Source organism: Geotrypetes seraphini, chromosome 1 (assembly GCF_902459505.1).
Source record: "Geotrypetes seraphini chromosome 1, aGeoSer1.1, whole genome shotgun sequence".
Lineage (NCBI taxonomy): Eukaryota > Metazoa > Chordata > Amphibia > Gymnophiona > Dermophiidae > Geotrypetes > Geotrypetes seraphini.
The window spans coordinates 135,255,278-135,282,266 of NC_047084.1; the positions used below are offsets into that span (position 1 = coordinate 135,255,278).

The 26,989-nt window shown below is 42.1% G+C and overlaps 1 protein-coding gene across 6 annotated transcripts in view; it reads left to right on the top strand.

The window, feature by feature from the left end:
* LARP1B (La ribonucleoprotein 1B) overlaps nt 1-26,989 on the top strand; it is a 277,107-nt gene that overhangs the window by 157,665 nt on the left and 92,453 nt on the right. For 5 of the 6 annotated variants that reach the window (XR_004538886.1, XM_033939051.1, XM_033939069.1 and 2 more), the window contains 3 exons: nt 3,382-3,556; nt 7,950-8,122; nt 16,555-16,920. Coding sequence is in view for 5 of the 6 variants with exons in the window: in XM_033939051.1 (XP_033794942.1) it covers nt 3,382-3,556; nt 7,950-8,122; nt 16,555-16,920 (714 nt within the window). In the remaining variant the exon portion in view is untranslated. The remainder of the gene's footprint in view (nt 1-3,381; nt 3,557-7,949; nt 8,123-16,554; nt 16,921-26,989) is intronic. The other variant, XM_033939060.1, reaches the window with a different exon arrangement.

Below are 26,989 nucleotides of genomic sequence, written 5' to 3' on the forward strand. Positions count from 1 at the left end.
AAAACTATCATATTCCTTCAAAATTTCAATTTTGCTACATCTTATCTTCCAATCCCCCCCACCCCCCTACGTATATTATCAAAGAAAAATGATGCCTATTCACTACAAAAATCAACCATCGGTCTCCATATCTTTAAAAAAAATTTATAACTTCCTTTCTGTATTGCAATTGCTCTTTCCATCTTGTAAATATGACACAGGGAATTCCACCAAAACGTATAATTGAGATTACTATAATTTTTCCAGTTGTTAGTAATATGTTGCATAGCATCACCCGTCATTATCATCAAAAGCTTATTGTTATGTGCTGATAATTGACTTTTTTTCCTCATAGACATACCGAACAGAACAGTATCATATGATATTTCCACATGATTAATAAATAATGAATAAAGATTTTTTTAAAAAAAGATACTGTAATTTGCTGTTTATGTACAGTAAGTACTCTTTTTTTTCTGTAAACCGCACTGAACTGAGAAGTACTGTGGTATATAAATAATTTTTTATGTTATGTTTTATGTTATGTCTGTGAGTGCTCCCTGCCTGTCTGTGGAATGAGCTTTACCACACAGGGACTTAAATCTGTTTCACAAGAAAATATACAAATAGTAGTAGAACTTTCATACAATATTTTATATGCTGTTGCTAGCCAGCAGTGGGGTTAACCACAAGAGCCTCAATTTCTTATTTCAAAAACTGCAATCATTAATGATTTCAAGCCGCTCAAATCTTATCATGGGCAGTAAAAAAAACTCTACGTAGTAATGAAAATTTCAAACAGGGGCCTAAGCCCACCCCTGTGCAAAGGGTTTAAATAGAACAAAATTGCCAAAAACAATCAAAAATACTTAGCTTTAGGGTGTTAACTGGTCCTCTTTTTTGGCGTTCACCTTATCCACTATAATAAAACCCTTAGCATGCATGCGCACTTCAATCTCCATGTGCTCTGCGTCCGTGATCTGAGTTTAGTGCCTGCCTTCTGCCCAGGTCTCCAACGCTGGCTGACTTCCTGTGCTGCCGGGACGCCTCTTCTTACCTCAGGACCAGCAAATACTGCAGCCGCGGGGCATTTGCTAGGCCGGCCCACTTTAATGCGAGGCAGGCTGGCCTAGTAAAAGCCCCAAAGCTGCAGGGGGAACAGGGAAGGGGTGCTATTGGACAGGGGGGAGGTAAAAGTAAGGGAGAAGGGCTGCTGCTGGGCAGGGGGAGCAGGGAAGGAGTGCTTCTGGGAAGGGGGAAGTAAAAGGAAGGGAGGAGGGTTACTACTGCTGGACAAGGGGAGCAGGGAAGGGTTGCTGCTGGATGGGGGAAAGACAGCGGGCAGGGAAAGAGAAAGAAAGAAAGACATAACGAAAAAAAGAAAGGGGGCAGGGAGAGAGAAAGAAAGACATACAGAAAGAAAGAAATGCCTAAGTCTACACATCTATTCTAGCACCCGTTAATGTAACGGGCTAAAAGCTAGTAGAAAATAATGGATCTCAATTGTCAGCTTTCCATGGCAATGGCTTTCCATGGCAGGAGCAACCCTTTCCTTGCTGGAATCAAGCCTCCAACAAGGCCCTTGTTTCGCCAATACCCAGCTACATCAGGAAAACTGTTTAAACCCTGTTCACAGTGGTGGGTTTAGGCCCCTGTTTAAAATTTTCATTACTACATTGAGTTTTTTTTACTGCCCATGATAAGATTTGAGCAGCTTGAAATCATTAATGATTGCTGCTTTTGAAATAAGAAATTGAGGCTTTTTCTCCACATTTTTGTGTAATGGTTTTCTCTTGTGGTTAACCCTACTGCTGGCTAGCAACAGTATTTAAATATTGTATTTAAATCTGTTTGTCAGAGGAGGGGGGGAGCTGCTAGACACCAGGGAATTCTTTTTTTGAAGTCAGGGAATGAGCGAGTGTTGGGATGGAGGGATTTTTTTTATTTTAAGGCAGGGAGTTGGGGGACCAACAGGAACCAATGCAGAAAGCTATTAGGGTCAAGAGGAGTTAGGTAAGGGGAAAAAGGAGGGGATGCTGGACACCTACTCTCAACCAACTCTTCTAAGCTTCCCCCCAACCTTTCAAAACATTTCTCACATTGTGCGCATAAAAAGCCATTTTTAATGCATTGCTATGGAATTGGTAATCGCATTTGCATTCATTTTGATGTAGTCTTGCTGTCACATTTACCACACGATTTAATACCTGCACTCAGCTCCTTTTTACATTCCTCGGCCATTAACTTTACTGTTGAACCTGCTCTTTGGTTCACAGCTCCTGAATTCTTTAGTTTAGCCTTACTTTTCTTGAGGTTGGTTAAGTAGGTTTGCTGCTTTAACTTCTGTAGGAAAATCACTCTGATTAAAAGTAATAAGAAGGGTAATGATCAAAACCATTTTTATTGTTTTACCCTCTGAACTAGACTTTTTGACTGTTTACCCCAAAAGCAAATACAGTGGTACCTCGGTTTGCGAGTGTTTTGCAAGACTAGCAAAACATTCGCAAACTTGGTGCCTCGTAAACCGAGCTTGCCTCGCTGTACGAGCACCCCCTTTCCCCCCGAATTGGCACCTTCCCCCCCGCGATCCTGCACCCCCCCGCCGCAACCTGAGATCCCCCAACCCACCCGAACCCTCGTCTTACTTCCAGTGTAGCCTCCGCATCAGCATCAGCACCGGCACCAGCATGTCCTGTGCCTGAAAATCTGCTTCCTGTACTGGGCCTTGAGCATGCACACATGCTCAAGGCCCAGCACAGGAAGCAGATTTTCGGTTCGCGAGGGGGGCCTTCGGGGGGAACAATGCCGGTTCTCGTGGGGGGAAGGTGGGGGGTGGGAACATATCAAAGCAAGTTTCCCTTACTTCCTATGGGGAAACTTGCTTTGATATACGAGCATTTTAGATTACGAGCATGCTCCTGGAACGGATTATGCTCGTAATCCAAGGTACCACTGTAGAAGTGTGTGCATTGTTTAATAAAGCGTTGTTTGTTTGTTTTCAATCTGCAATTTTTCATTTGTCAATAATGAAAGCAAAACTAATTTTGCTTCTGTCATTGCAGCAAATCTTAGGGGTAAAAGCCTCCCATGGGATTTGCAAGACCACAGATTTTATTTACCCTTTAGGGAATGCTCACTACTTGAAACTGTTATCTAATTATTTTTTCAAACTATGAATTTGGGGAGTGTTTAAGTAAAGCTGGTTGAGTGACATGGGGGTTAGTTTTGGGGTGAAGTTGACGGATTCTGAAGCATGCCTATTCAAGGAGATGATTCACAAAGTCACAAAGATGTGGCTTTGAGATCAATAATTAGTGATGTTAGAACCATAAATTATATAACAAAGATTAATAAGGATGGTAGTGGAGACTATTTCATTAATATAGACCTTTTCTGGCATAGGCATTAAAGGACAGCACAGAGGTGGAAATAGTTGACCAGAAAATAAGAAGAAAGATTGAACCTGAGAAGTGGCCCATTCCTGGTCCTCCTCCACCTGACTTCTCCCAAACGGACTTCTCTCGGCTCGTTGACTGCCCGGAATTTGTACCAGGCAAAGCCTTCAGCTCACACACCGGTATTTGCTATTGTCATTTTTAGTGGCACAAGTAAGCACAATAAAGTTCAGTTCTTGTCCTCTCAAGTTGAGTTTGACTACAAGAAGAAGTCTCTTCTACTCTCATGGTCCAGATATGGTTTCCCTAACTACAGCCAATACATAATATGTAGTGACTCAGTGCAGATAATTTCAAGCTAACAATAAAGGCATTTGATACTCAGAGAAAAAAATGAAAATCGGCAACCTGTTTTGGTGCTAAAACTGTTACATTCTGATACTTGCATTTTTCTTACTGTTACATTCTTCAGCATTTTTATCTTATAGTCTCACTAGTGCCTTCAACATGTTCAACACTTGAAACTCCATCTGAAATATCCGCTCTTCACACTTATTTGTAACTGAAAGAAGCAGACTATGTTCATAAACATATGTAGAATACCTTATATTTGAAAAGTTTGGGACCATTTGTTTTGGAAGGTGCGTTTCTCTCAATGAAATGTCTGTACTAAGTACAGTGGCTTATTAGGTATTATACATTACACCATGATTGATCCAATTTGCATGTAATACCTGGTAGAGTAGTAACAATCTGTTACTTATTGAGGTGGCACCTATAGGTGAACATCTATTTAGTGCCAAATGCCAAATAATAAAATCTTTTTATAGGTAAGAGCTCTAGATGGAAGCCCATGAGGTTTTCTAATAAAGGGGATATAAGGAGTCACTACTGCTAGATGCTCAGGTCCAGACCAGCACTTGGGCTCTGCTCCCAGAACCTCCCAGAGATGAAGCAGGCGCTTCTGATGAGCACATGTTCAGTCATGCATACCTCTCCTTCCTATGTATAGCGTGAACCCTGGAATTTGAGAATTACCAAACAGCATACAGGTTTTAGACAATTGGGTCCTGCTTTTATTGATTTATAAAATTAACCCTCTACTTGGTCTTGCCAGTCAGGTTTTCAGGCTATCTACAATGAATATGCATGAAAGAAATTTGCATATAATGGAGGCAGTGTATGCAAATCAAGTTTATGCATATTCATTGTGGATATCCTGAAAGCCTGACTGGCAAGAAGGGGGATACTCCAGGACCATCTTGAGAAACACAGCATAGAGCATTACATAAAACACACCAATAATAAAAGCATATCATAAACAAGTCATTGCACACAGACACCTCCTGTGAGTCTTTTAGTGCTTCCCAAGCTCTTCCTTTAATCATATGAGATTTTTCCATGTCTGCACTGCTGACTGCAGAGGCTGGTGTGGCACAACTTTTTTTGATAATGGAGGTGTGCCTTGGTCTTGAAAAGGTTGGTAAACATTATGGGACATTCTGAAAACCTCTAACAGAGCTCTGAAAACAACCTTGGAGCATGTGAGATTCATTACTCATCATACCTGGAGGTAGATGAGGCCAAAGTACAACCTGCAGCAGCATCTAGTGGTGAAAGCGCTTATGACATGTAGGAAACAGCTCAGAATGCAGAGCAGTGTTGGAAAGAAAAGAAAGGCCTTGCAGTTTCTAAAGGTGATGTGAACTTTTTAAAGGTTTAAATATAAAATACTTTTGCTATGTCTAAATCAACAACCAATTAGATCAGTAAAATTCAATTGTCCAGAAGTACTTCACAAAAGTTTTATAAAAGTATTTGTTTCTGGATGAACGAGTTTTGCTGATCTACTTGTTTGCTGTCTAATCTGGTTCTTACGAACCAATTGCCTGTCTGTTTCTTGAATCAGCAACCAACCATTATCTGGAAAATTACACCCATATGGTTTTCATTCTCCAATTTTAGTTTTCTCTACCTTTTCTGATCTCCAAAGTAGAGAGTTGCGCGGGGACAGAAATCCCACCCGTCCCCACCTGTCCCCGTCAGTATCTTCTCCGTCCCCACCCATCCCCGCAAGGAATTACCTCCATCCCCACACGTCCCCATAAAAGCAGCAATTACTTCTGACAAGATTATTAATTCCACAGTTTCTTTTGTGTTTGCGCTGCTGTTTTCCTTGTGAAATCTCTTTGGTGGAACCCTTTTTTTATTTTCTGTTCAGGTAATTAACTTATAAACCCCCTCTTTTACTAAGGCTGACATGTTCATTATATTATATGGACGAACCCTGTTTCCAAAGCCTTCCATCCCCGTGGGAGCCCGTTGGCTAGAGGGAAGGGTCCCTGTGGGAGTCCCGTGGGTTAGGGGGGGGATTCCTGCATCCCCGTTCCCATGCAGACCTCTACTCCAAAGGCAGGGTGTAAATTTCTGAGTTCCTCATGAAAATAATTGACTTTATGTATATGTCTAGTTTAATTTTTCTGCTTGTGATATCTGCCTTTTTAAATCTTGCTTCCATGTTCATGGAGACTATAGGGCTCATTTTCAAAAAAGATAGACGTTAAAAGACAGCATAAACCAGCACTTGGATGTCTTACTAGTCAAAATGTCCAAGTGGGCATTTTCGAAACTGACTTTTTAGACGTCTTTCTGGTCATTTTGTTTCCAGTGCATCTAAATATTAGGGGATTTGTTTGTTAGAGGCATGTTTTGGCTGGGCTTAGTACTTGGACATTTTATAGTGATAATCAAACATTTTACAAAATGTTCAGGGCACAATTTAAATGTTTTAGGCTAGACCTGTTTTTAAAATGTTTAAGGGCCAAAATTGTACCCAAACTAACCAGATGATCTCTGGAGGGATGAAAATGTGGCCCCCATACACATATCTGTCTCTGACAACTGTAGATACTATAGCCAGTCCTATTAAAGCTGCAAGCAGATCTCTGGAATAGCCTGGTGGGCAGTGCAGGGGACTGCAGAAAAGGGGACCCAGACCCATATGGTGGAAAGTGTGAGCCCACCAAAAACCCACTGTATTGTCATTTTTGGGAGGACAGGATAAAAATCTAAAGAAAGAAAGGTGACATCTGCAGGCATAAGTTAAAGTTTTAAAGAATTAAAGTTAGGAAAAAACCCACCAGAAAATTCAAGAAAGGGATAAAGACTATCCTTTCTCAAACTACTTCAACTGAAATTATGAAGTTGACAGGGAGGAAACTAAAACTTTCAGGGATGCATGTAAATAGATTATATTTAGTTGAACTGGCCAACCTCCTTAAGAGGTATGTAAAAAAGTGTATAGTGTATTTAGGTGCAATTGTAAACCTAGTATTACATATGTACATACAGTCATGTGAAAAAATTAGAATAATGATGTTCTAATCATGTGTGCCTGATGTGTTACACCTGTGTATGATTTGAGCCACTTAAGTGGGAGGATATGTGGGGGTGTCCTAATTTATTCCTCGGTTAGAATGCACATTTTTGTGGATATCTTTTGTTTCATGAGTAAATCAAGGAAAACCTTTGTTGTTTACCTGTAATTACATCACTTTCTTTTCTAGAGATAAATAAAAAAAAAGATTTGACATTGATATGTGAACATTTCTTAAGAAAGAACTGAATATTTCATGGGGAGTCCTAATTTTTTCACATGACTGTATATGGGACAACTGATTTGGTATAAACGTGCACATAAGTAGGTTGATGGATTATGGCATAATCATGCCGGTATTAATAACTTTGTAACACCACCACAGAGCTCCGTGTATTTCAGTATAGAACCCATATATTGTAACACCTCACAACTCGTTATGGTAACATTTCTACAGAAGCTAACATTTCATAACACCTTTACAGAAGCTCATGTATTGTAGTGCCTTTGAAGAGGCTCATGTAGACCGCTCTGAATTGACTCCCCAGTCATTAGTAGCAGTATAGAAGCTCGCATCATAATCATAAGGACTATTGGGGTGGTAGGTAGGTTGGTACTGTAGGTTTTTGTGGAGTTATGGTGAGGTGAGTACCTGACACCCTGAATGTGAAGTTCACAGCCATATCCCTGAAGGTGTCCCACTGCCCTGCTAGCATGTGTGTGGTGAGTCCATGAAAAATGCTGTACCCTCCTACATGCAAATGGCTTGTTTTGGGTGTTTTTAATTTGGCAAAAAAAAAAAATTTGACATCTAGCTGGACACAATGTCTAAGTGAGCCATTTTTGAAAAAGAAGCTAGATGTCTTGCGGATTCGAAAATGGTCATTTCCTCCTCCCGATATTTGGACATCTGCGGGAAATAATCCAAAGTCGAACTTAAGACGTCCAATCAAAAATGTTCCTCTTTATGTAAAAATGATATTTTGTCTTTCATCATCTTTAATGCATCAAAATCTTATATAGAACTTATGAGTTTGCAAACTCTACTCTTTTCTCATATTAATCACAGTGAGCTGGTTTTGCTTGGGTGGTGTTGTTTTTTTTCTTTTTCTTTTAATAAATTCAGGTTCAATCCTTGGTTGTAAGCTGAAAGCATAAGACCTGAAACGGCCTAATGTTACATTGAATTTAACACACAGAATCTGCACCAAGTTCTCCAAGAACTGGAAGCCAGCCAAATCCAAAGACGAGTATGGAATTGAATAGCCTGCAGGCCATGTCCAAAGGATTGTCTGCTAGTTTGCCTGATTTGGACTCTGAACCTTGGATAGAAGTTAAAAAGAGACATCGTACATCTCCAGTCAAACCAAAGGTGAGTGGATGATTCAGTGGCAGTATGGGCATCTTTACACTTACAAGAAGGTGCATTATCATGTTTTTAGAAGGATCATCTCAGCTGAAAAGGAAGTTATTTATCTTCCTTTGTTGCGAATATTTATGGTGATTGGATACTTATTATTTCCTAGAGAACTGGAAGCTAACTAGTTTTAATTTTTGCTTTCTTTTTCTTCCAGTGCAGTAAGTGAGACATTCTAGACAAGTGGGATATCTCCCAATGGCCACATGCCATATGCAAAGGGAATCCAATCTGGATTTTTTTCTGTTACTTTCTTCTACTTTACTGGGAGCTCTAGCACCCTCTACAGTTTTTTCCTTCATACATGCCTGAAGGAATGTTTCTGTTCTGCTCTTCCTTTTTTCTATTTTATTTGGTGTTTTCATCCCCTTTTGGGGTTTTCTTTGTGCTTGGAGTGCTTCTTCAGCTCTGCCTGCATTGAGAACACGCAGACTTTGGTCTGCAGCTGACACGCCAATACCTGGTAGTGCCTGTTATCCAACCTGCATTGGTTTTGTAGGAACTCAGGGCCATCCCTGTGTTTTTCCTCCTGCTGCCAAACAGGGGTTCAAGCACAGGCTTTTAGACATACCTAGGAGATTCAGTGGTGTCTCACAGTGTGCTGGCTGCATTTTTCTGCTTTTGCCCTTCCCTGTTCACATCCGTTGGTCTGTGTGGATGGAGGCATGGTCGGGCTCCTTGTCTAACTAGCAGCCAGAAGATCAACTTTGAAGAGGCATTCCAGCAGTGATTCTCTGATTCCAGCTACTTTAAGAGGGCTGAAGCAGGCTGCAGCACATTTCCAGCACAAGTCACAGTAAGAAAGGCTGTCACTGTGAGGTGGATTTGGGGGAGGGGGGAATGCCTGAATTTGACAGGCTTCCCTTTAAAGGGCAGTTATTGTTTGGCAAAGGCCTGGACAATCCTATGAATTTAGTGGTTGACCATTGCCCTAAGACCCTGCCTGATAGCAGACCCCAAACCTCTAGTGGTTCAGGTCACTCTAATTTTCATGGCTCCAGACGTTACTGCCTGTATTCCAGCACTATGTGTCTCAACAATTTTCCCCAGAGCTAAAAGCAGTGGTTCTCAGGACCCAGGCATGCCCAGCCCTCCACCTCCCGTTCTGCACCCTCTGCCAAGAAGGCTCAATAATGCCAGGCTGAGAGATGTCCCTAGTCAGATAGAGAGCAGACATTCAACATTTCTGCAGGCATTTCATTCAACCAGTGGGTTCTGGACATTATTCAGTCAGGCTACAAGTTGGAATTAGTTTGATCTTCCCCCCCCCCCCCCCCAATACTTTATTCTTTTTTAATAGTTTAGATAGTTGCAATTGAAGCAGGCCATTCAGGTAGGGTTCCCTGAATGGAAAAATCTTAATAATTATCATAACCTGGAATTCTTATGCTTTCAGATGGATTCTATGGGTCATCAGGCCGCACAGTGGTATAAATTAATATCTGGATTTGTAAATAAAAAACCAAAAAATGGTCTCAGGGACATTTGGAGCATTGAGATTAAGCATCAAATTAATGCATCTCAATGGCCACGACTTTGGTCTTGGAGGTTAAGATGTACAGTGTCAGCATCTATGAGACAAACATGGTTTTTTCTTTTGCATAGAGCTTTTTGGACCCCTGTTCGTTTACAAAAACTAGATAGTTCTAAGTCTAATAGATGCTGGGACACTAGATCATCTTTTATTCTATTGTCCATTCATATTATTTTGGAAATTAATTTGGCCTCAAATAAATAGGATGTTGGATAATCCGTTAGCCTTGACATATGATACTATTTTATTTGGAATGGCAATGAGAGCAAAGAGTCAAATTTCGTCAAATAACAATAAACTTTTATTTATTTTGACTGGAGTAGCAATTCAACAAATAACATACAATTGGAAAAATTATGACAGATTAAATTATAACTTTTGGTGGAATTCTGTATGCCATATATATAAAATGGAATGTACAATAGCAACACAAAAAGGATATTTTGGTAAATTTCAGAAAATTTGGAGACCATTAACAGACTTTTGTAATGAATGATAACATTTTCCCAAAGTAAGATATTTGATAGAAGGGAAAAGGGTGGGTATTATTTTTATTTATCTCATAATGCATATGAATATATCAATAGTCTTAATATATTTGTATGAAATTCTGTTACGGGAAAGGATGGGGATGGGAGGGTTTCTATTTAATAATAATTGTTTTGATATTAGGTGTATTACATAATACTCAAGATATTATAGAATATAAATATGTAATGAAATGTTATATTTAATGTTATATGAGAGTTAATCAAGTGTATATTTATAAGTTCATATGATTTTATCTAATACACTTGTTGGAATATGCAAAAATGAATAAAGAATTTAAACAAAATAAAAAACAAAACTTACAATAAGTGTAACAGTAAATACAACATTTTATATTCCATATCACACTTAATACTCTAATAATGCCCATGTCACAATTAAAACCCCCTCCCCCTAATCATTCACAATTTCCAATACTTAACATATTTATCATGAACCCCATATCTACACACTAAAATTCATTATCATCAAGCTCTCCCCTCCCTCTACCCCCCTCCCGGATGTGCATTTTTAAAGGGAAAAGGGGCGTGGCTTGGGAGTGCACGCGAATGAACGGGTAAGGCAGAGGCTCCGTATAAACAGACATTCATGACTTAAAATATTAAAATAAAAATTTCAATTTGAACTCAAAACGAAGAAAATTGACAACGCTATGGCTTCAGGAAAGCAAAATAAATCGGAAATGGTTTCCAATACCGGCAGTGTTAAAAGATCTAAGCCGGAGCCGGCAACACCATCGAAGTGCCCGTTGTCAAGGGATAAGAGCGACATCGACTTTTGGAAAGAAATTCAAGAAATAAAGGAAATTCTTTTAAAAAATGCCAAAAAACTGGATGAGATACAGGAAGAAGTAACAACTTTAAATAAACGTACGGAAGTGCTAGAGATCAAAACAACTAAGTTGGAAATGCGAATGGACAGCTTTGAAGCTGAAAAAAGGCAATATAAACTGGACAGAGATAAAATATTTACACTCACCAGGGAAGTGGAGGATTGCCAGAATCGCATGAGGCGGAATAACCTGAGACTTTTGGGCGTACCGGAAGGGGTGGAGAAAAGCAACCCGGTCTCATTTGTTGAAAACTTTTTGATGAAAGTCCTGCCCCTCAAATCCAAATACCCGATAGAAATTGAGCGTGCACATCGCATACCAATGAGAAGACCTGATACTTTAAAAGGTCCTCGCCCTATAATTTTCAAGTTATTATGGCACCAACAAGTTTTAGAGGTGTTACAATTGGCTAAGGAACATGCGAATTTAAAATGTCAGGATGCCAAAGTCGTTCCTGACTTTGCTAAAACAACGACAGATAAAAGGAAACAATTTCTAGACATGAGGCCGAAGTTGAGGGACATCAGAGCTAGATTTGGGCTGATATACCCTGCGATTATGAAAATAACTATTGACAATAAAACTATGAGCTTTGATGAGCCAGTGAAGCTAGAAATGTATTTAAATCAAAGGGAACAGCCGATGTCAGTTTAATTTGGCTTCATGGAATTGGATTAGGATTTTCTTTTTTTGTTTTTTGATTTTATTTGTTATTCATCTTTGATGTATTTGAGAATATCCTAATTGACAGTTTGGATCTGTTTTTATTTTGAATGGTAACAGTGAAATGGAACTTTGATGGTGCTGGCAGTTTATTTCTTTAGAATGCCTTTAATATCTTTTACTCAAAAGATAAATGTTAAAGCTGAAACTATTTTTTCCTTTATTTTTACATATCTCTAAATAGATATTATTGGAATACTTTGATATATGTTAGTTTACCATAATTTATGAAGATAAGATACTAATGAGTAGAGCTTATAGTGTCAGATTTAAGCCATATGTTAATATGAGTTAGTGGAGGTTATGATACAGAGTTCTGAAAAAATGATTTTTGTTATAGGAGGTTTTCAAAAGACTCTAATTTTGGGTTTAGCATCCTCCTTTAAGAAAATAAAAAAGGGGAAAATATATTATTAATATTTAATTTATATTTATGGGTTTCTTACAAGTCTAACTCTTTTAGCAGATATATAGAGTTTGAGATTCTCTTTTGTCATTTATTCTAAGAGTGCTAGATCTTTATTTAGTTTTCTTATTCTGATTTTCAATATTTCCAGAATATTACATTTACTATATGTGAATGTACATATGATTATTACATACAATATTGTGTTATATTTGAGGTCTGTATAGAGCTTTCTTTTCGCTTTGCTTGGTCCTGTATGTGCGGTTCCAGGTTTTATCTGTCTTTATCAAGGGAGGGATGGGAGAGGGTTTAAGGGGATTTGATAATTGGGGTAGGGATGTAGTAGTATGGGATATGAATGAAAATGGTGTTTCTTCATTTCAACTCATTTCAGTTTTTTGTTTATATACAATAAATGGAAGAGCTTATGTAAAGGTTATTTGGATTGATGGAGATTAAAATCTTTTCACTCAATGTTAATGGCCTTAATCACCCAGTAAAGAGAAAAAAATGTTAGCATTTTTAAAAAGGCAACAGGCTGATGTGTATTACATTCAATGTAAATGTGGCTCTCAATATATCACATTTTTGAATGGAGACTGAGGTCAGTGATTGCTTCTGTAGCACCAGAGAAATTTTTTCGCCGCAGCCTCCCTGGATTTGATGGCCTATTTGCACATTACCATTTTTCCAGAGTACAGGAAGTTTTTGTGATTCCATATGCTGAACAACATTTCCAGTTCTTGGCCTTGCCCATTGGGCTGGCCACAGCACCACGGACCTTCATCAAGGTAATGGTGGTGCGCAGAGCGGGCATACAAGTCCATTTGTATCTGGATTATTGGCTAATAAAGCCCAGTCCAAATCTGAAGGCAAACTAGTGGTCTACAGAGTAATTCAACTGTTGCAGAAGCTGTGCTGGTGGTCAACTTTCGGAAAAGCCACCTGAAGCCAATGCTAATCTTGGAATATCTGGGAATCCAATTCAACACTGGAAAAACAAGGTGTTCTCCCTGGAAGCCCGCAGAGAGAAGCTTCTGCATCAGATATGGGAGTTTCGGAGCAAGTCTGCTCAGACAACCTGGTATTATTTGCAGATCCATAGTCCCCTGGGCAGACACACTTCTGTCCATTTCAGGATGTGCTCTTCTCCTTTTGGTGCTTGCAGAGGTATACGCTTCACCAGCATCTACCATGGATGGCGGAAGCTTGTCACAGTCTAGCCTGCTGGTTGAAACACCAGTCTCTCACCAGAGGAATTCCCCTTCACATCTCTGCATGGGTGATTTTGACAATGGATGCCAGCCTGTATGGCTGAGGGACTCATTGCAAGTGGCATCCAGTTCAGGGACACTGGTCCCCTTCCCATAGGAAGTTATCAATCAACCGCTTGGAACTTTGAGCCATATGCCTGGCACTTTGGGCATTTGGGAGCATGTTGCAGAACATAGTGGTATGAGTGTTTTTTAAGATTGCAAGGGTGGTAGCTTGTGTCAATTGCCATGGAGCACCAAGAGTGCTGCTCTATGATTGGAAGCCCAGATGCTGTTTTGATGGACAGAGGCCCATCTTCTGGCCTCTGTCCATCAAAACAGGGCATGTGGCAGAAATGGACAATGAATATACAAGTGGATTTTCTCAGTCAGAAGATTCTGTATCCCAGGGGATGGTCACTATCTCAGGAAGCATTGTGAATTGGTAGGGGTGCCCGACATTCGATCTGATGGCATCGGCAGCCAACAAGAAGGTGGATCGGTTCTTCAGTTGAAGACACGAGACAGGAAGCGAAAGCCTGGATGCTCTGGTGCAACCATGACAAAAGCAGATTGTCTTTATGCCTTCCCTCCTTGGTCCATGATAGGCCAACTTCTGCGCAGGATCAAGCACACCAAGAGCCGGTGATTCTAGTAGCACCAGAGGTGACCCTGCTAGATGTTTGGAAAGCGATTCAGAGGATGGACGGAACGCTACAAAAAACAGTGAAGGAAACATCTTCCTTAGTGAAAAAGGTAGACTCTTTAGCAAAAACAATTGAGAAAATAAAAAATGAAAATGAATTTAAATTTCAAGCTGTTAATGAAGAAATAAATGCTCTTAAAGAAGTTAATGCTCAATTATTTAAGGACAAACTTTTAGTACATACGAAAATAGAGCAACTAGAGAATTATGATAGACAATTGAACTTGAGACTATTAAATTTCCCAAGGATGGTAGAAATTTATTCTGTTGAATTGTTTAAGAGCTGTCTGGTTCAAATTCTGGGTTTTGCTCCTGAACTTATTCCTCCCTTGAATAAGATTTATTATTTACCTGGTCTTATTAAGAAATTAGGGAGCGAAACACTAGCAGTAAATCAAGAACCTTTACCTCAACCACTCGAATTGGGAAATATCTCAGAAATCCTGGAAACATCCACTACAAAAATTGAGGAAAGAGCTACCTTGCGTATTTGGATTTATCCTGATGTTAATAAAGAGACACAAGAAAGGAGAAAATTGTTTCTAGTAATGAGGCAAAAAATGAAAAATCTTGGAGCCACTTTCCAATTGGTTTACCCTTGTAAATGCCTCATTAAATATTTGGGGACGAAATATACTTTTTTTGTTTCAGAACATCTTAGGAGCTTTCTAGACATGAAAAAGATCATCAGGGACTAATGGGTGTTATATTATGAGAGGAATATATCTGTTAAAGCCTTTTTTGTTATTATTTCTTGTTGTTTAAATTAAAAGTCCCTTTAGGTGGACTTTCCCCCTATGTTCTTATTTGGGGTCTAAGAAGAAGTTTGTTACCTACTTGTTATTATTTTTCTTTGTAAAAAATTTTAAGTGTAATGCTTGATATTATTTTCAAATGAATAAACAGATAATTTTTTTAAAAAAGAACTCAATATTGTTCTCCACTACTAACTTAAACCCACCCGAGGCTGGGAAAAGGATATGTAAGAAGGGGGAAAAATTTCAACTAAAATAGCTGTATCTGAATTTAAAAGCCAACTTTCAGTAATACAAAGTACATCTATTTCATAATTAGCTGCCAGGTCATAAATACAATGGAACCTCGGTTTGCGAGTAACCCGGTTTGCGAATGTTTTGCAAGACGAGCAAAACACTCAGCAAACTTTTGACTCGCAAACTGAGTACTGCCCCGATAAACGAGCACTTACAGTACAGGAAGTGCCGATTCGGAGGATTCCTCTTCCGTCTTCCAGCCAGCCTTCCACGTTGGGTGCCTTCCGCAGGTTGGAGGACCTCTGTCTGGGTCTGCGCGGCCGGGTGCCGTCCCGCCTGCGAGTTGTGTGTGACGCACACAGCGTCAATCATCGGCATGGTGTGTGGCGTGCGGGTGGGGCGTGGGCTCGGGTGGGGGCTCTCCAGCATGCGAGGGGCATATGACGTGGAGGGCTGGCTGGCGGATGGAGGAGGCATCCCTCTGAAGGCACTGCAGGGTTCTCCAGCGGCTGGCGGACATTACACGCATCTCCCCCCCAAAGCGACACTGTGGGGTTCTTCTTCTGATGACAGACGGAGGAGATGGCGCTGCAGCACCCGGCCCCGACAGGTACAGACCCCGGGTTCTGGAACCAATCGTTGCTGTTGCCACTATTGTCTATGGGGAACTTTGCTTTGATAAACGAGCATTTTGGATTACGAGCATGCTCCTGGAACGGATTATGCTCGTAATCCAAGGTACCACTGTAATTTGCAACTTATTATATACTGACCTAGCATTCAAAAGTATAATATGTACTTGACTAGCCATGAGACCTGCCATGATGACTGTAAATTACAAGTAACGGATCTCAAATAACGCTCCCTACCCATTTTCTACAACTCGCATTTAAACTCCCATATCTACCTTGCCCCAGCACCACAGGTATACAATGTTCCTCCCATGAATTTGCGGTTCACGAACCCAGTCATTCGTGGTATTCTCTGACCTCCTCTTCCTGTACTAAAGTCGAGTTTCACCAATCAGGAGCTGCATGTCAAAACAGCTCCTTATTGGTGAAGCCTGCCTTTAGTACAGGAAGAGGCGGTTGGAGCAATACCGCGAGTGACTTCCTTCACATGCCGGCGCTCTAACTGCCCTCTCCAGCCGCCCTCCTGCCTCCCCAGGTGAAAAACCGTATTCGTGGTTTTTCAATATTTGCGTGGGTTCCTGGAACGGAACCCCCACGAATATCTGGGGAGTACTGTAGTAGAAAAACACATTATGGCCCCCTCTTTCAGCTAACACAAAATGTTTACTACAAAACATTCATCTTGCTCCTCAAAGTAAAATTTTGTCTTACTTAGTACCTCAGAAATACTTATAAACTAAGTACATCATTGTTATCTCAGCAGGAGTCTGTGCCTGATTCTCCACCAGCTCCAAAGCAGCAGTCAGCACCACCAGCAGAGGAACAGGAGGAGCTCGATTTTCTGTTTGATGAAGAGATGCCTCAGATGGAAGGCCGTAAGAACACCTTTACAGACTGGTCTGATGACGATTCAGACTATGAAATAGATGATCAGGATCTGAACAAAATTTTGATTGTAACACAGACGCCTCCACATCTGCGAAAGCATCCTGGTGGGGATCGCACTGGTAACCATGTGTCCCGAGCAAAGATGACTTCTGAACTTGGGAAAGTCATTAACGATGGTCTTTACTACTATGAGCAGGACTTGTGGACGGATGGGGATGAGAACCATTATACTTCCAAGGTAAATATGTACTCATAAAATTACACCATTAAGAATCTCAGCAGCTTTAAAATGTGTTTAAAAGAAAGTATTAATGTGGTGAAGGAATGAAAATTAATATTAAATTCCACATGGAGGGATCAAAACTACTATTTTCTTTAAGAACCAGCAAAACAGTAATTCTTAAACAAGTGGCAGTATTCGAAAGTACCTGGGGATGGAGCATTGTTTACAGCAGTGTTTCTCAACTCGGTCCTGGAGTAGCCCCTTGCCAGTCAGGTTTTCAAGATATTCACAATGAATATGCATAAACTTGATTTGCATACACTGCCTCCATTATATTCAAATTTATTTCATGCTTATTCATTGTGGATATCATGAAGACCTGACTGGCAAGGGGATAGTCCATGACCGAGTTGAGAAACACTGGTTTACAGTGCTTAGAGCAGGGGTGTCAAACCTGCAGATCTGGAAGGCTGCAAATCAAATCAAGTTGCAGTGGCGTACCAAGGGGGAAGCGGTCCGCCCCGGGTGCAGCCTTAGAGGGGGTGCACAGCCAGCCCGGTCCCTATCGCACCCCCCACCCTCCCAGCGAGAGCAGCAAACCTCCCTCCAGTAGCGTCGGCTGCTTCGCGGCTTTCGCCTCCCTCTGCCGCAACACTGATGACGTCATCAGTGACTCTTCACTGGCAGGAGAAAGCCGCGAAGCAGCCGACGCTACTGGAAGGAGGTTTGCTGCTTTCGCTGGGAGGGTCGGAAAGGTTCACTTGGGGGGGAGAGATAGGAGGGTCATCGGGGGTTCAGCTGGGAGGGGGGAGAAGCGGTCTGCCTCGGTGCTCCATTACCTTCTTTGGGCGGCAGCAGCTTTTACAATTCACTGCTGTTGCCGGCTTCAGGCCTTCCTCTCTGCCGGGTCCTGCCTACTTCCTGTTTTCATGAAGACAGGACCCGACAGAGAGGAAGGCTTGAAGCGGGCAACGGCAGTGAATTGTGAATGCTGCTGCTGCCCGATGAAGTTCAGGACATCAGGCCTTGGGTGACAGAAGGAGGAAAGGGAGCAGAGGGGGAGAGAATTGGGGAGAGTGTGGCTGTACCCAACTAGAGGGAATGAAAGGAGATGCCAGGGCTTGGAGGGAAGAAGAGATGCCAGGGCATGGAGGGAAGGAGGAAGGTATGCCAGATCAAGGGAAAAGGAAGGGGGAAAGGAAGGAGGAGATGTCAGAGCATGGAGGGGGAGGGAGAGATGGAGAAAAGGAAAGAGAGAGAGATGCCGGGAATCAGGGAAGGGATGATGCCAGACTGTGAGGTGGGAAGGAAAGAAAGGAGAAGAGAGAGATGCCAGAGCATAGGGGAGGGGGTGGTGACAGAGAGAGAAAAAAGGAGAGGTGACAGAGTTGAAATCAATCATGTACAAAGGAGAGAAGGGGCACGGGATAGATAGTTTATGGAAGGAGCATAGAAAGAGGGAAGATGCCATATGGAAGAGAGAGAGGGTGCACACTGGATAGAAAAAGCACAGAGGGCAGTGATTGGAAGGGGCGAGATAGAGGGTGAACAGTAGATGGAAGGGGTAGAGAGAGGGAAACAGAGGGGGAGCAGATGCTAGAAGGAAGTGGGGAGGAGAAAGAAAAAAAAAGGGCACAGCAGGATTGAGGGAAGAGGATAGAGTTAGTTACTGGAAGGGATGAGGGAAAGAGGTGGCAAGCTATAGGTAGACACAGTGAAAGAGGGAAATTGAGGACTGAATAGTAAAAAAGAATTTAGACAGAGGCAGAAAATAAATTGAGAAGGAAGACCAGGGAAGAACAGGAGGAAGGGAGCGGAGAGAGAGATGCCAGAGCAGGGGGGAAGGAGAGGAGACAGATACCAGACCAATGGAGGTGAAAGGAGAGATGGAAGGGGGAGGCATACTGTTTCTGGAAGGGGCATAGAAGGAGAGAAGATGCCATATAGGGGCAGAGAGATGGCAGACAGTGGATGGAAGGAAGAGAGTAACAAGAAGATGAGGAAAGCAGAAACCAGAGAAGACAAAGGTAGAACAAAAATTCTATTTATTTATTGCTTTAGGAAACGTGTCACTGTTTCTGTGGTATTGCATTGTATGCAGAGTCCAGCTTCTTGCTGGTTCAATTTAACCTTTGTCTATGTATTTCTATTTTATCCCCCCTTTTACAAAACTGTGGAGCGTTTTTTAGCGCTAGCCGTGGTGGTAGCAGCTCTGATGCTCAGAATTCTATGAACATCAGAGCTGTTACCACCGTGGCTAAAATCCACACTACAGTTTTGTAAAAGGGGGAGGGGTAAGTTTGTGATGACTTTCCATACTAGGCGAAGGTGTTTTCTGTGTTCTGTGTGTTCGAAAGACATGGTTTTTTGTTAGGATTGATTACAGGATTGATCTGTACTAGTCTGGCTTGTTTAGTTTTACAATGGGTGTATTGATGTTGTACTTCTCACTGCAGTATGTAAGATGCTGCCTTTTCCTAGGTACTCATGTGTGACATGTGGTTTGTTACTAAAAATCATGTTTTTCGTACAGATGGGGAGGGGGGTGCCAAAAAATGATGGGCCCCGGGTGTCACACAAGCCAGGTACACCACTGTCAAGTCATCAGGATATTTCATATAATTGATCATAAAATATATTTGTATGCACTGTCTTCATTGTATGTAATACATCTGTATAATCATTAGGGGGTGACCTGAAAACTAGACTGGTGTGTGACCCTCTAGAATTGTGGTTTGACATTCCTGGCTTAGAGACTTCAAGAATGTTCTGAGCATGTGCAGAAATTCCTGCATTAAGTGGCATAACCCTGCTACTTAAGTTAGTTTTTCTGCAGAGCCCAGCTGACGTTGTTTTTACACAGTTAGAAACTTTTCCTAATTCAAGTTCTTTTTCTATTGTTTTAAGAAATAATGGCAATTTAATAACATAGCTCTAGAGAGAAAACATAAAAATTGCATGCACAGTCTGCATCATCACAGTTTATCTGCTAGCTAATACTGCTTTGTAATTATAAATCATGCAAATTGTTTTCCACCAATAATTATAATCTGCCTTAAAGGAATTCTTCCAGTTAGACAAAATTAAATGCAGTGCTACTGATAACTGAATACAGGCAGTGTCCGAGTTAAGAACGGGTACCATTTTTTAAACAGTTTTAAGTTGAATTTGTATGCAACTCTGATCCTAGTATTCTTCCCCCCCTTCCCCACCTCCTTGAGGCCCATTTTGCATCCCTTTCCATCCATCCCCCTGTTCCCTCTCCACTACCACGCCCAACATTACTCCCTCTCATCTCTCTCTTCCCTATTCATCTCTGCCCCACTCCTCTCCCACTACCATGTCCAATAATTCTCTCTCCCTCCTTTTTCCCCAACAATTTTCCTCTTTTTTTCATCTCCCCATATGCATCATCTCTCTCTTCCTCTCCCTGACATCCGATTCACGCTTTCTATTCTCTCCCCCATCTCGGCATCTCTTTCACTCCCTCCCTCCATTCTTCCATCCTATTGCTCATGCTCCCATCCCTCCCTCCATTCAGTGTCCCAAGTTCATGTCCCCTCCCTCCTTCCTTCCGTCCTTTGTCCGAAGTTTGTGCTTCCTCCCTCCTGAGTCCCAAAGCGTCCCTCTTTCTCCTTCCCATGACCCAACCTGTCTCTCCCTCTTTCTTTCTGACGTCAGAGGGCCAGTGTCTCCATCTCTATATTACAAGACTAGTGTGACATCCCTCCCCCCAAGAAGTAAGCCTCTGCTACAGGTGAGAGATTCTTGTGGGATTCACTAAGAGATGTATATGTAAGAACTCTTTAAGTGGATGGAGTTGGAGGACCCAGCCTGAAGAAGGCAGGGTGGTAAAAGAAAGAAAAGGTAGGTGTTGGGAAGAAGCAGGGTTTTTGGTTATCCTGATTTCCTGCCAGAGTCTGAGTACCGAGGGTGACTCTTGGGACCAAGAGTAGCCTGTGGGGATAAAGATCCGAATGGAATTACCAGAATGGTGTGTTTAGTTCAGCTTGGCAAGGAAGAAGTGGATGAGGGTGGACCTGTAGCTGCTCGCCAGGAGAAAAATCAAGGGGACTGTGTGACAGTGATCTCAGTTGGTAAAAAGAGAGTGGTGGTGACTGCTTAAAGAAAAGTCCAGACTTTCAGGGAGATTCTCAAAAGCTTACCATGGAAGAAAGACTAGTTGTAGCTAGTCTTACTTCCATGGCAGCTCAGCCTCTGATACTCAAAAGGGATCTTAAGGATTTCTGCCAATTGTTGTAGCAGCCACCAAGAACCCTATGCAAATGCATTACAAGGCACTCCTTAGTATTTAATAAGCACTCCTTATAATGCTCAGAACTGCCGGTAGTTGTTTCTGCATCTGTTGTGTGAGTATATTTCCTGCGCCTATAGCTGTTAGGCGTGGGGGACACACTCGCACAACAACTACTAACTAAACTAAACTAAGCCTTAAGTTTATATACCGCATCATCTCCATGGAAGTGGAGCTCGGCACGGTTTACAAAGCTTTAAAAATATAAGAAGAGAGGAGAAAGATTTACAAGAGTATATGAATAGAGGGAAAATAAACAGGAGAAGAAATGATCTTATGTTAGAAAAAATGATTATATGTTAGAAAAGAGCCAGGTTTTCAATTGTTTGCGGAATAATTGGTGGGAGCCCATATCATGGCTGAAACAAACCAAAAACTAACACAAAAATAAATTGCTCCAGAGCTCCTACAATTGGAAACTGGGCCTGCACAGAAGAGCTGTGCCTACCATTTAGCTCCGTGTGTGCAGGCGCCAGGCAGAGTTCTTACCCCTTTTCAGGGCTCCTCAGCATAAATAGCGTGCATATGTGCTAATCATGCCCTGGAAAACCAAAATTGTTCCCAACCTGGGTTGCTGGCACTTTCTGCATCCTGCCCTGAGGCACCAGTAAGACTGGTTGTAGCCAATCTTGCTTGCAGGGTAGCTCCTCACAAAATGGCTCTAGTGGGCTATTGCCAATCACGGTAGCAGCCACCGAGAATCCTATGCAGATGCATTACAAAAAGCTCATTAGTATTAAAATGAGCACTCCCTGTAATACACAGCAAGGAGCACCCCTACCTTTCACTGGTCAAAATTTTCTGGCAGGACTGGAGCTGTCGATAGGCTTCAGTAGGACTATTTTGTGTCTAAATTCAAGCATGTGTTGTGTGCATGTGTGCCCTGCACCTAACAGCTGGCTGTAGTTGTGGAACACACGCATAACAGCTGCATTCAAAATCACACTGGGGAAAAAAAGATTTCTGAACTTCTGCCATAGCAAAGAGGCTTTGACTGTAACAGAAAGGGATTGGGACTTGTAGTTTTGTAACCTAAGAGTTGTGGCCCCAACCCCCACCCCGGCTGGTGCTTGCTTTAGTTAGGTGCCTCCAATGATCACAAGCTTGCACTCTACTGGGCCTGAACACAAGAGCTGCTCCTACTGCGTGGCACAGTTCATCCCCCTTTCACCACAGTACTTAGCGTATAATTTGCACTTTGTTTCGTGTTGAGCATCACGCAACAAATGAAGATCGCTTCAGACTCGTTAAAGTAGTCTTACTGTTCTGGAAAGCTCCCCTCTAGATGCACAGAAGTGTTGTCCGTGTACCGATGGCTGACGCAGCCACCAAGAACTCCATGTAAATGCATTACAAGGAGTAGAGAATGACGCAGGGACAAATTTGTCCCCGTGGGAACTCAATTTCTCCTTCCTGTCCCTGCAAGTTTTGTTGTTGTCAATGTCCCTGCCCCATTCCTGTAAGCTCTGCCTCAACTGCACAAGCCTCGAACACTTATGATTTTAAAGTGTTTGAGGCTTGTGTAGATGAGGACGGAGCTTGCAAGAATGGAGCAGGACAGGAAAAGAACTCACGGGGGTGAGAAGGAAAAATGAGTTCCTGTGGGGACGGGAAAAATTTGTCCCTGTGTCATTCTTTAGCAAGGAGCGCATTAGGATGCACTAAAGGAAGTGCGCCCCCCACCCCCTGTAACGAAGAATCGAGACTGTAATTTACTGGCAGCTCTGAAGCTGCAGGTAGCTCTTATGCATGAACACAACACACACAACAGCTGAGCCCATATAAAATAAACCAAAGAAGTCCTTTGCAGCTGAGCCGGGACTTTTTGGTTTTATTTGTGCTTGTGATGTGTACTCACATAACAAGCACAATAGCAGGGTCTTTAAAAAAAAAAAAAAAGACACCCCTCCCTACTGCTGAGCCCCACCCCCATAATCTTAGATTGTAGTACTTTTTTGATTGGAGGTATTACAAGGACAATCAGCAGAAGCTGAAGCACAGGAGCTTTGAAGCCTTGAGTGTGATATTTGAAGCTCATGTACAGTGTGTTTTGATTGGTCTCTGTAACCTACTAAGATTCCAGAATTTCACGTAAGTAATAATGCTCTTCCATCATCATCACACTGGTTTGCATTGCATTTGCCTGATCTTTCTTCCCCATTCTTGGGTGTTGAGAACTGGGTAATCCTAGCCACACCAATGATGCCTGTGACCTTTCCTTGGCAGAATACTGCTGAGGTTTGTGTTGCCTTCTGTAGTCCACAGCATCTAGTCTGCCTGGTGGCCTCAGTCCTGGAATTAGAAAGACCTGACTCTGCATAGCTTCAGAGACCTGACCAGCTTTGGCTCTCCCAGGGGAGTGTTGCTGGGTCTCTTACTGGTAAATAACTTAAACGATCAGTTGCTCCGCTTTTATGTTCCAAAGAAATTCATGTTTTCTTTTCTAATACTACTACTACTACTACTATTATTTCTAAAGCGTTACCAGATGCACGCAGCACTGTATGTTAAATACGCAAGAGACTGTCCCTGCTGAAAAGAGCTTACAGTGTAATTTTAACAGACATAGAGGATAATGGTGAATTTATAAATGATACTTTTCTGAAATGAGATCATAAGAGTTCATCGTATATAGAGATCAAACATTAGCTCTTAAGGGCCACAGATAGGGCTATTTTTCAGAAGAACCACAGTGATTATTCCATTTATTTGCATGCTGTAGCTCTGGTTTGGTTAGTTTAACATTTAGTTTACCCTTCATTGTGAGAAAAGCGCTGCCCACAAGATGAGTAAGACTCTGAGAGACTTTGAGTGAAGTAATGCAATTAAAATTTATTCACTTTTTGGGCCCAAAAAGGGTGCCCTCTGCACAGAAATTGGCAAGATGGACACACCTGGCATAGTACATTCATTGAATATATAGTAAGCACAATCTTCAGTTAGCCCCTCATGCCTGTCTGCTCATTGGATAGAGCAGTACAGTTCACAACCGCTCAAATCCTTCCACACCTAATTACTTTCTCCCATTCCCCTTATTCTTCAGACCCTGACCATATTTGGGCACTGTTCCCTCCTTCCACGTGACATGCTTAGACCATCTTTTTAAACAATAGTCCTTATGGTTCGTTCTGGTGATACCTCTGATACAATGTCCACTTGACTATTGGCATTGTATTCAATGTCTCAGGAATGCCCCCTCCCCTCTCCTTTTGAGTCAGCAATACTTCTTATTGTCATGTGCACACAATGTTAGACAAATACCTTCTGCTGGAATTTTACCAGTAGTCCATTTAGTTTTTCATTACCACTTTATTAATATATTCTGTATAATGTCACCTCTTCAGGGTACTGATTATATGACCCCCTGCCTTATTAGAATTATATGTATTAGTAATATCTTTATAGTTTCTCTGTAGTTTTTTAACCACATCTTATTAGATGTTTCCACCCCTTTTGTGTTATTCTTCAATAATTAACACCATTAGAAAATATTAGTATTTTTATTTCTCACAACTATTACATTTATTTGCATGCTGTGGTTAATTTAACATTTAGTTTACCCTTCATAAATCTATTTTTGGCAAGGCTTGCCCTATCACTAGTCAGATTAGGTATCTGCCTTAGGTGGTAGGCTTTGAGGGGGAGGGAAGCTATAAGGCTGGTAAAGATAACTGCATGGAAGCCCTTTAAAGACTACAGTGAGTGGCAGGCCTTTCCGCATCATAGCATGCACGTGCTCAGTCAAGACCTGCATCCTTTTCCAAGAGCGTGAAGGTAGGTCTTGAGTGTGTACACATGCTGGAATGTTGAAAGACCCACCACTCATAGTGACGTATAAAAGTCTTTCCCGCTGCTGTCTTTGCCATCTGTTCTGATGCTGCATCCCCTTTCTTAAAGTCTGTGTTTCCTTTTGGCTCTAGAAGTAGTGATGGCAGCAACAGCGGTAGCGGGATGGGGAGGCTGGACACCTTGGGGCATGGCTAATGGTTCATCTAAGGCAGTGTTCTTCAACCTTTTTACATCCATGGACCAGCAGAAATAAAAGAATTATTTTGTGGACCGGCAAACTACTAAGACTGAAATTTTAAAAACCCATTTCATAGAAACATAGAAGGTGACGGCAGAAAAGGGCTACAGCCCATCAAGTCTGCCCACTCTGCTTACCCACCCCCTGTCTATGCCCCGGTGTACTTGACATCTGTGATCCTGATGGTTTTGATGTCCTCTTTAATGTATAGAGCTACCCCCCTCCTAACCTGCCCTCTCTGTCCTGACGAAGTAGATTGTAGCCCGGTATAGCCATATCCCATGTGAGTCCGTGAACCAAGTTTCAGATATTGCCACCACATCTAGGTCGGCATTCCTTATTTCAGCCTCCAATTCTAGAATTTTGTTACCTAAACTGTGTGCATTGACATACATGGCCCTCCATATCTTGTGTTTGCTAAGTCCCTGTGAGGCGTATCCTACCCGAGTCGGTGTAACTCCTAAAGAACTGTTTACAATGTGGGTACTTACCTTGGACATGGAAGCGGAGTTTCGACTCCCCTCATCAGGATAATTCCTTTCTGCACTAATATGTGAATGGGTACCCTCCCCCGACTTACCTAGTTTAAAGCCCTGTGAAGCAGGCGGGCTAGTCGGTGTCCGAAGACGTTCTTACCCCTACTGGTCAGATGGAGTCCGTCTGGTCCCTGAAGTCCTTGTAGCTCTTCCCCATGGTTTAGGAATCCAAAGTTCATATCCCGGCACCATCCCTGTAGCCACTCATTCGTCCTCAGGATACGTTCATCTCTGGCTCTTCCCTTGCCTCTAACTGGGAGGATCGATGAGAAAACCACCTGCGCTCCTGTCCGCTTCAGCCTCTCACCCAGTGCTCCAAAGTCTCTGGTGATGGTCTCCGGTGTGTTCCTGGCAGTGTCGTTGGTTCCTATGTGGACAAGAAGCATAGGAAAGTGGTCTCAGGCGTGAGTAGTCTATCCAGACTGGTGGTGACATCTCATATCCTGGCTCCAGGCAGACAGCAGACCAAGTTTCCAAGTTTATTAGTTTTTAATATCCCGATCATAAAACAAATATATGACCGGTTAACAATAAAATTTAAAATAGGTTAGAAAGAAATAGTAGATTGCATATCCGGTCTGCAAATTGGTCCCTCGGTGCCCCTCAGCATGGAATCCACGATGACTATTACCCTGCGCTTCTTTGGGGGAAGACGGTCAGTTGTCCCTGGAGATGGAGCTGTGTGTTGGGCCTGCTCCTGTTCCTGCTCCTGTTCCTCATCGGCAGTTCCTTCCTGAAGAATCTGGAATCTGTTCCGCAGAGTGAGTTCAGGGGTTGATGTATAGCTGCCCTGTTTGTAAGAAGAAGGAGAAGATGAAGAGATTGAAAAAGGGGATAGTGTTAGGAGAGTGCCCCCTGGTCAGAGAGAGCCCTAAGCCAGCTGGAAGCTAAAGAAGCACTGCCTGGGCTTTGCAGTCCCCAGTTATGTCTCTAGCAGGATATATATTTCAAATCTGATATATTCTAATGACAAAATAGAAATAAAATGATTTTCTCTACCTTTTGTTGTCTCTGGTTTCTACTTTCATCATCTTATCACTCTTTCTTCCAGCGTCTGCCCTGTCTCTTCAGTCCAGCATCTGTCCATTCCATCCACTGTCTGCCCCTCCAGAAACTGTGTCTCCCCCTGCCATCTCTCCTATAGACCCCCTCCCTTTGGTCTGTCATCCATCATCTTCCCTCTGTTCCCTCATGGTCTGGCATCTT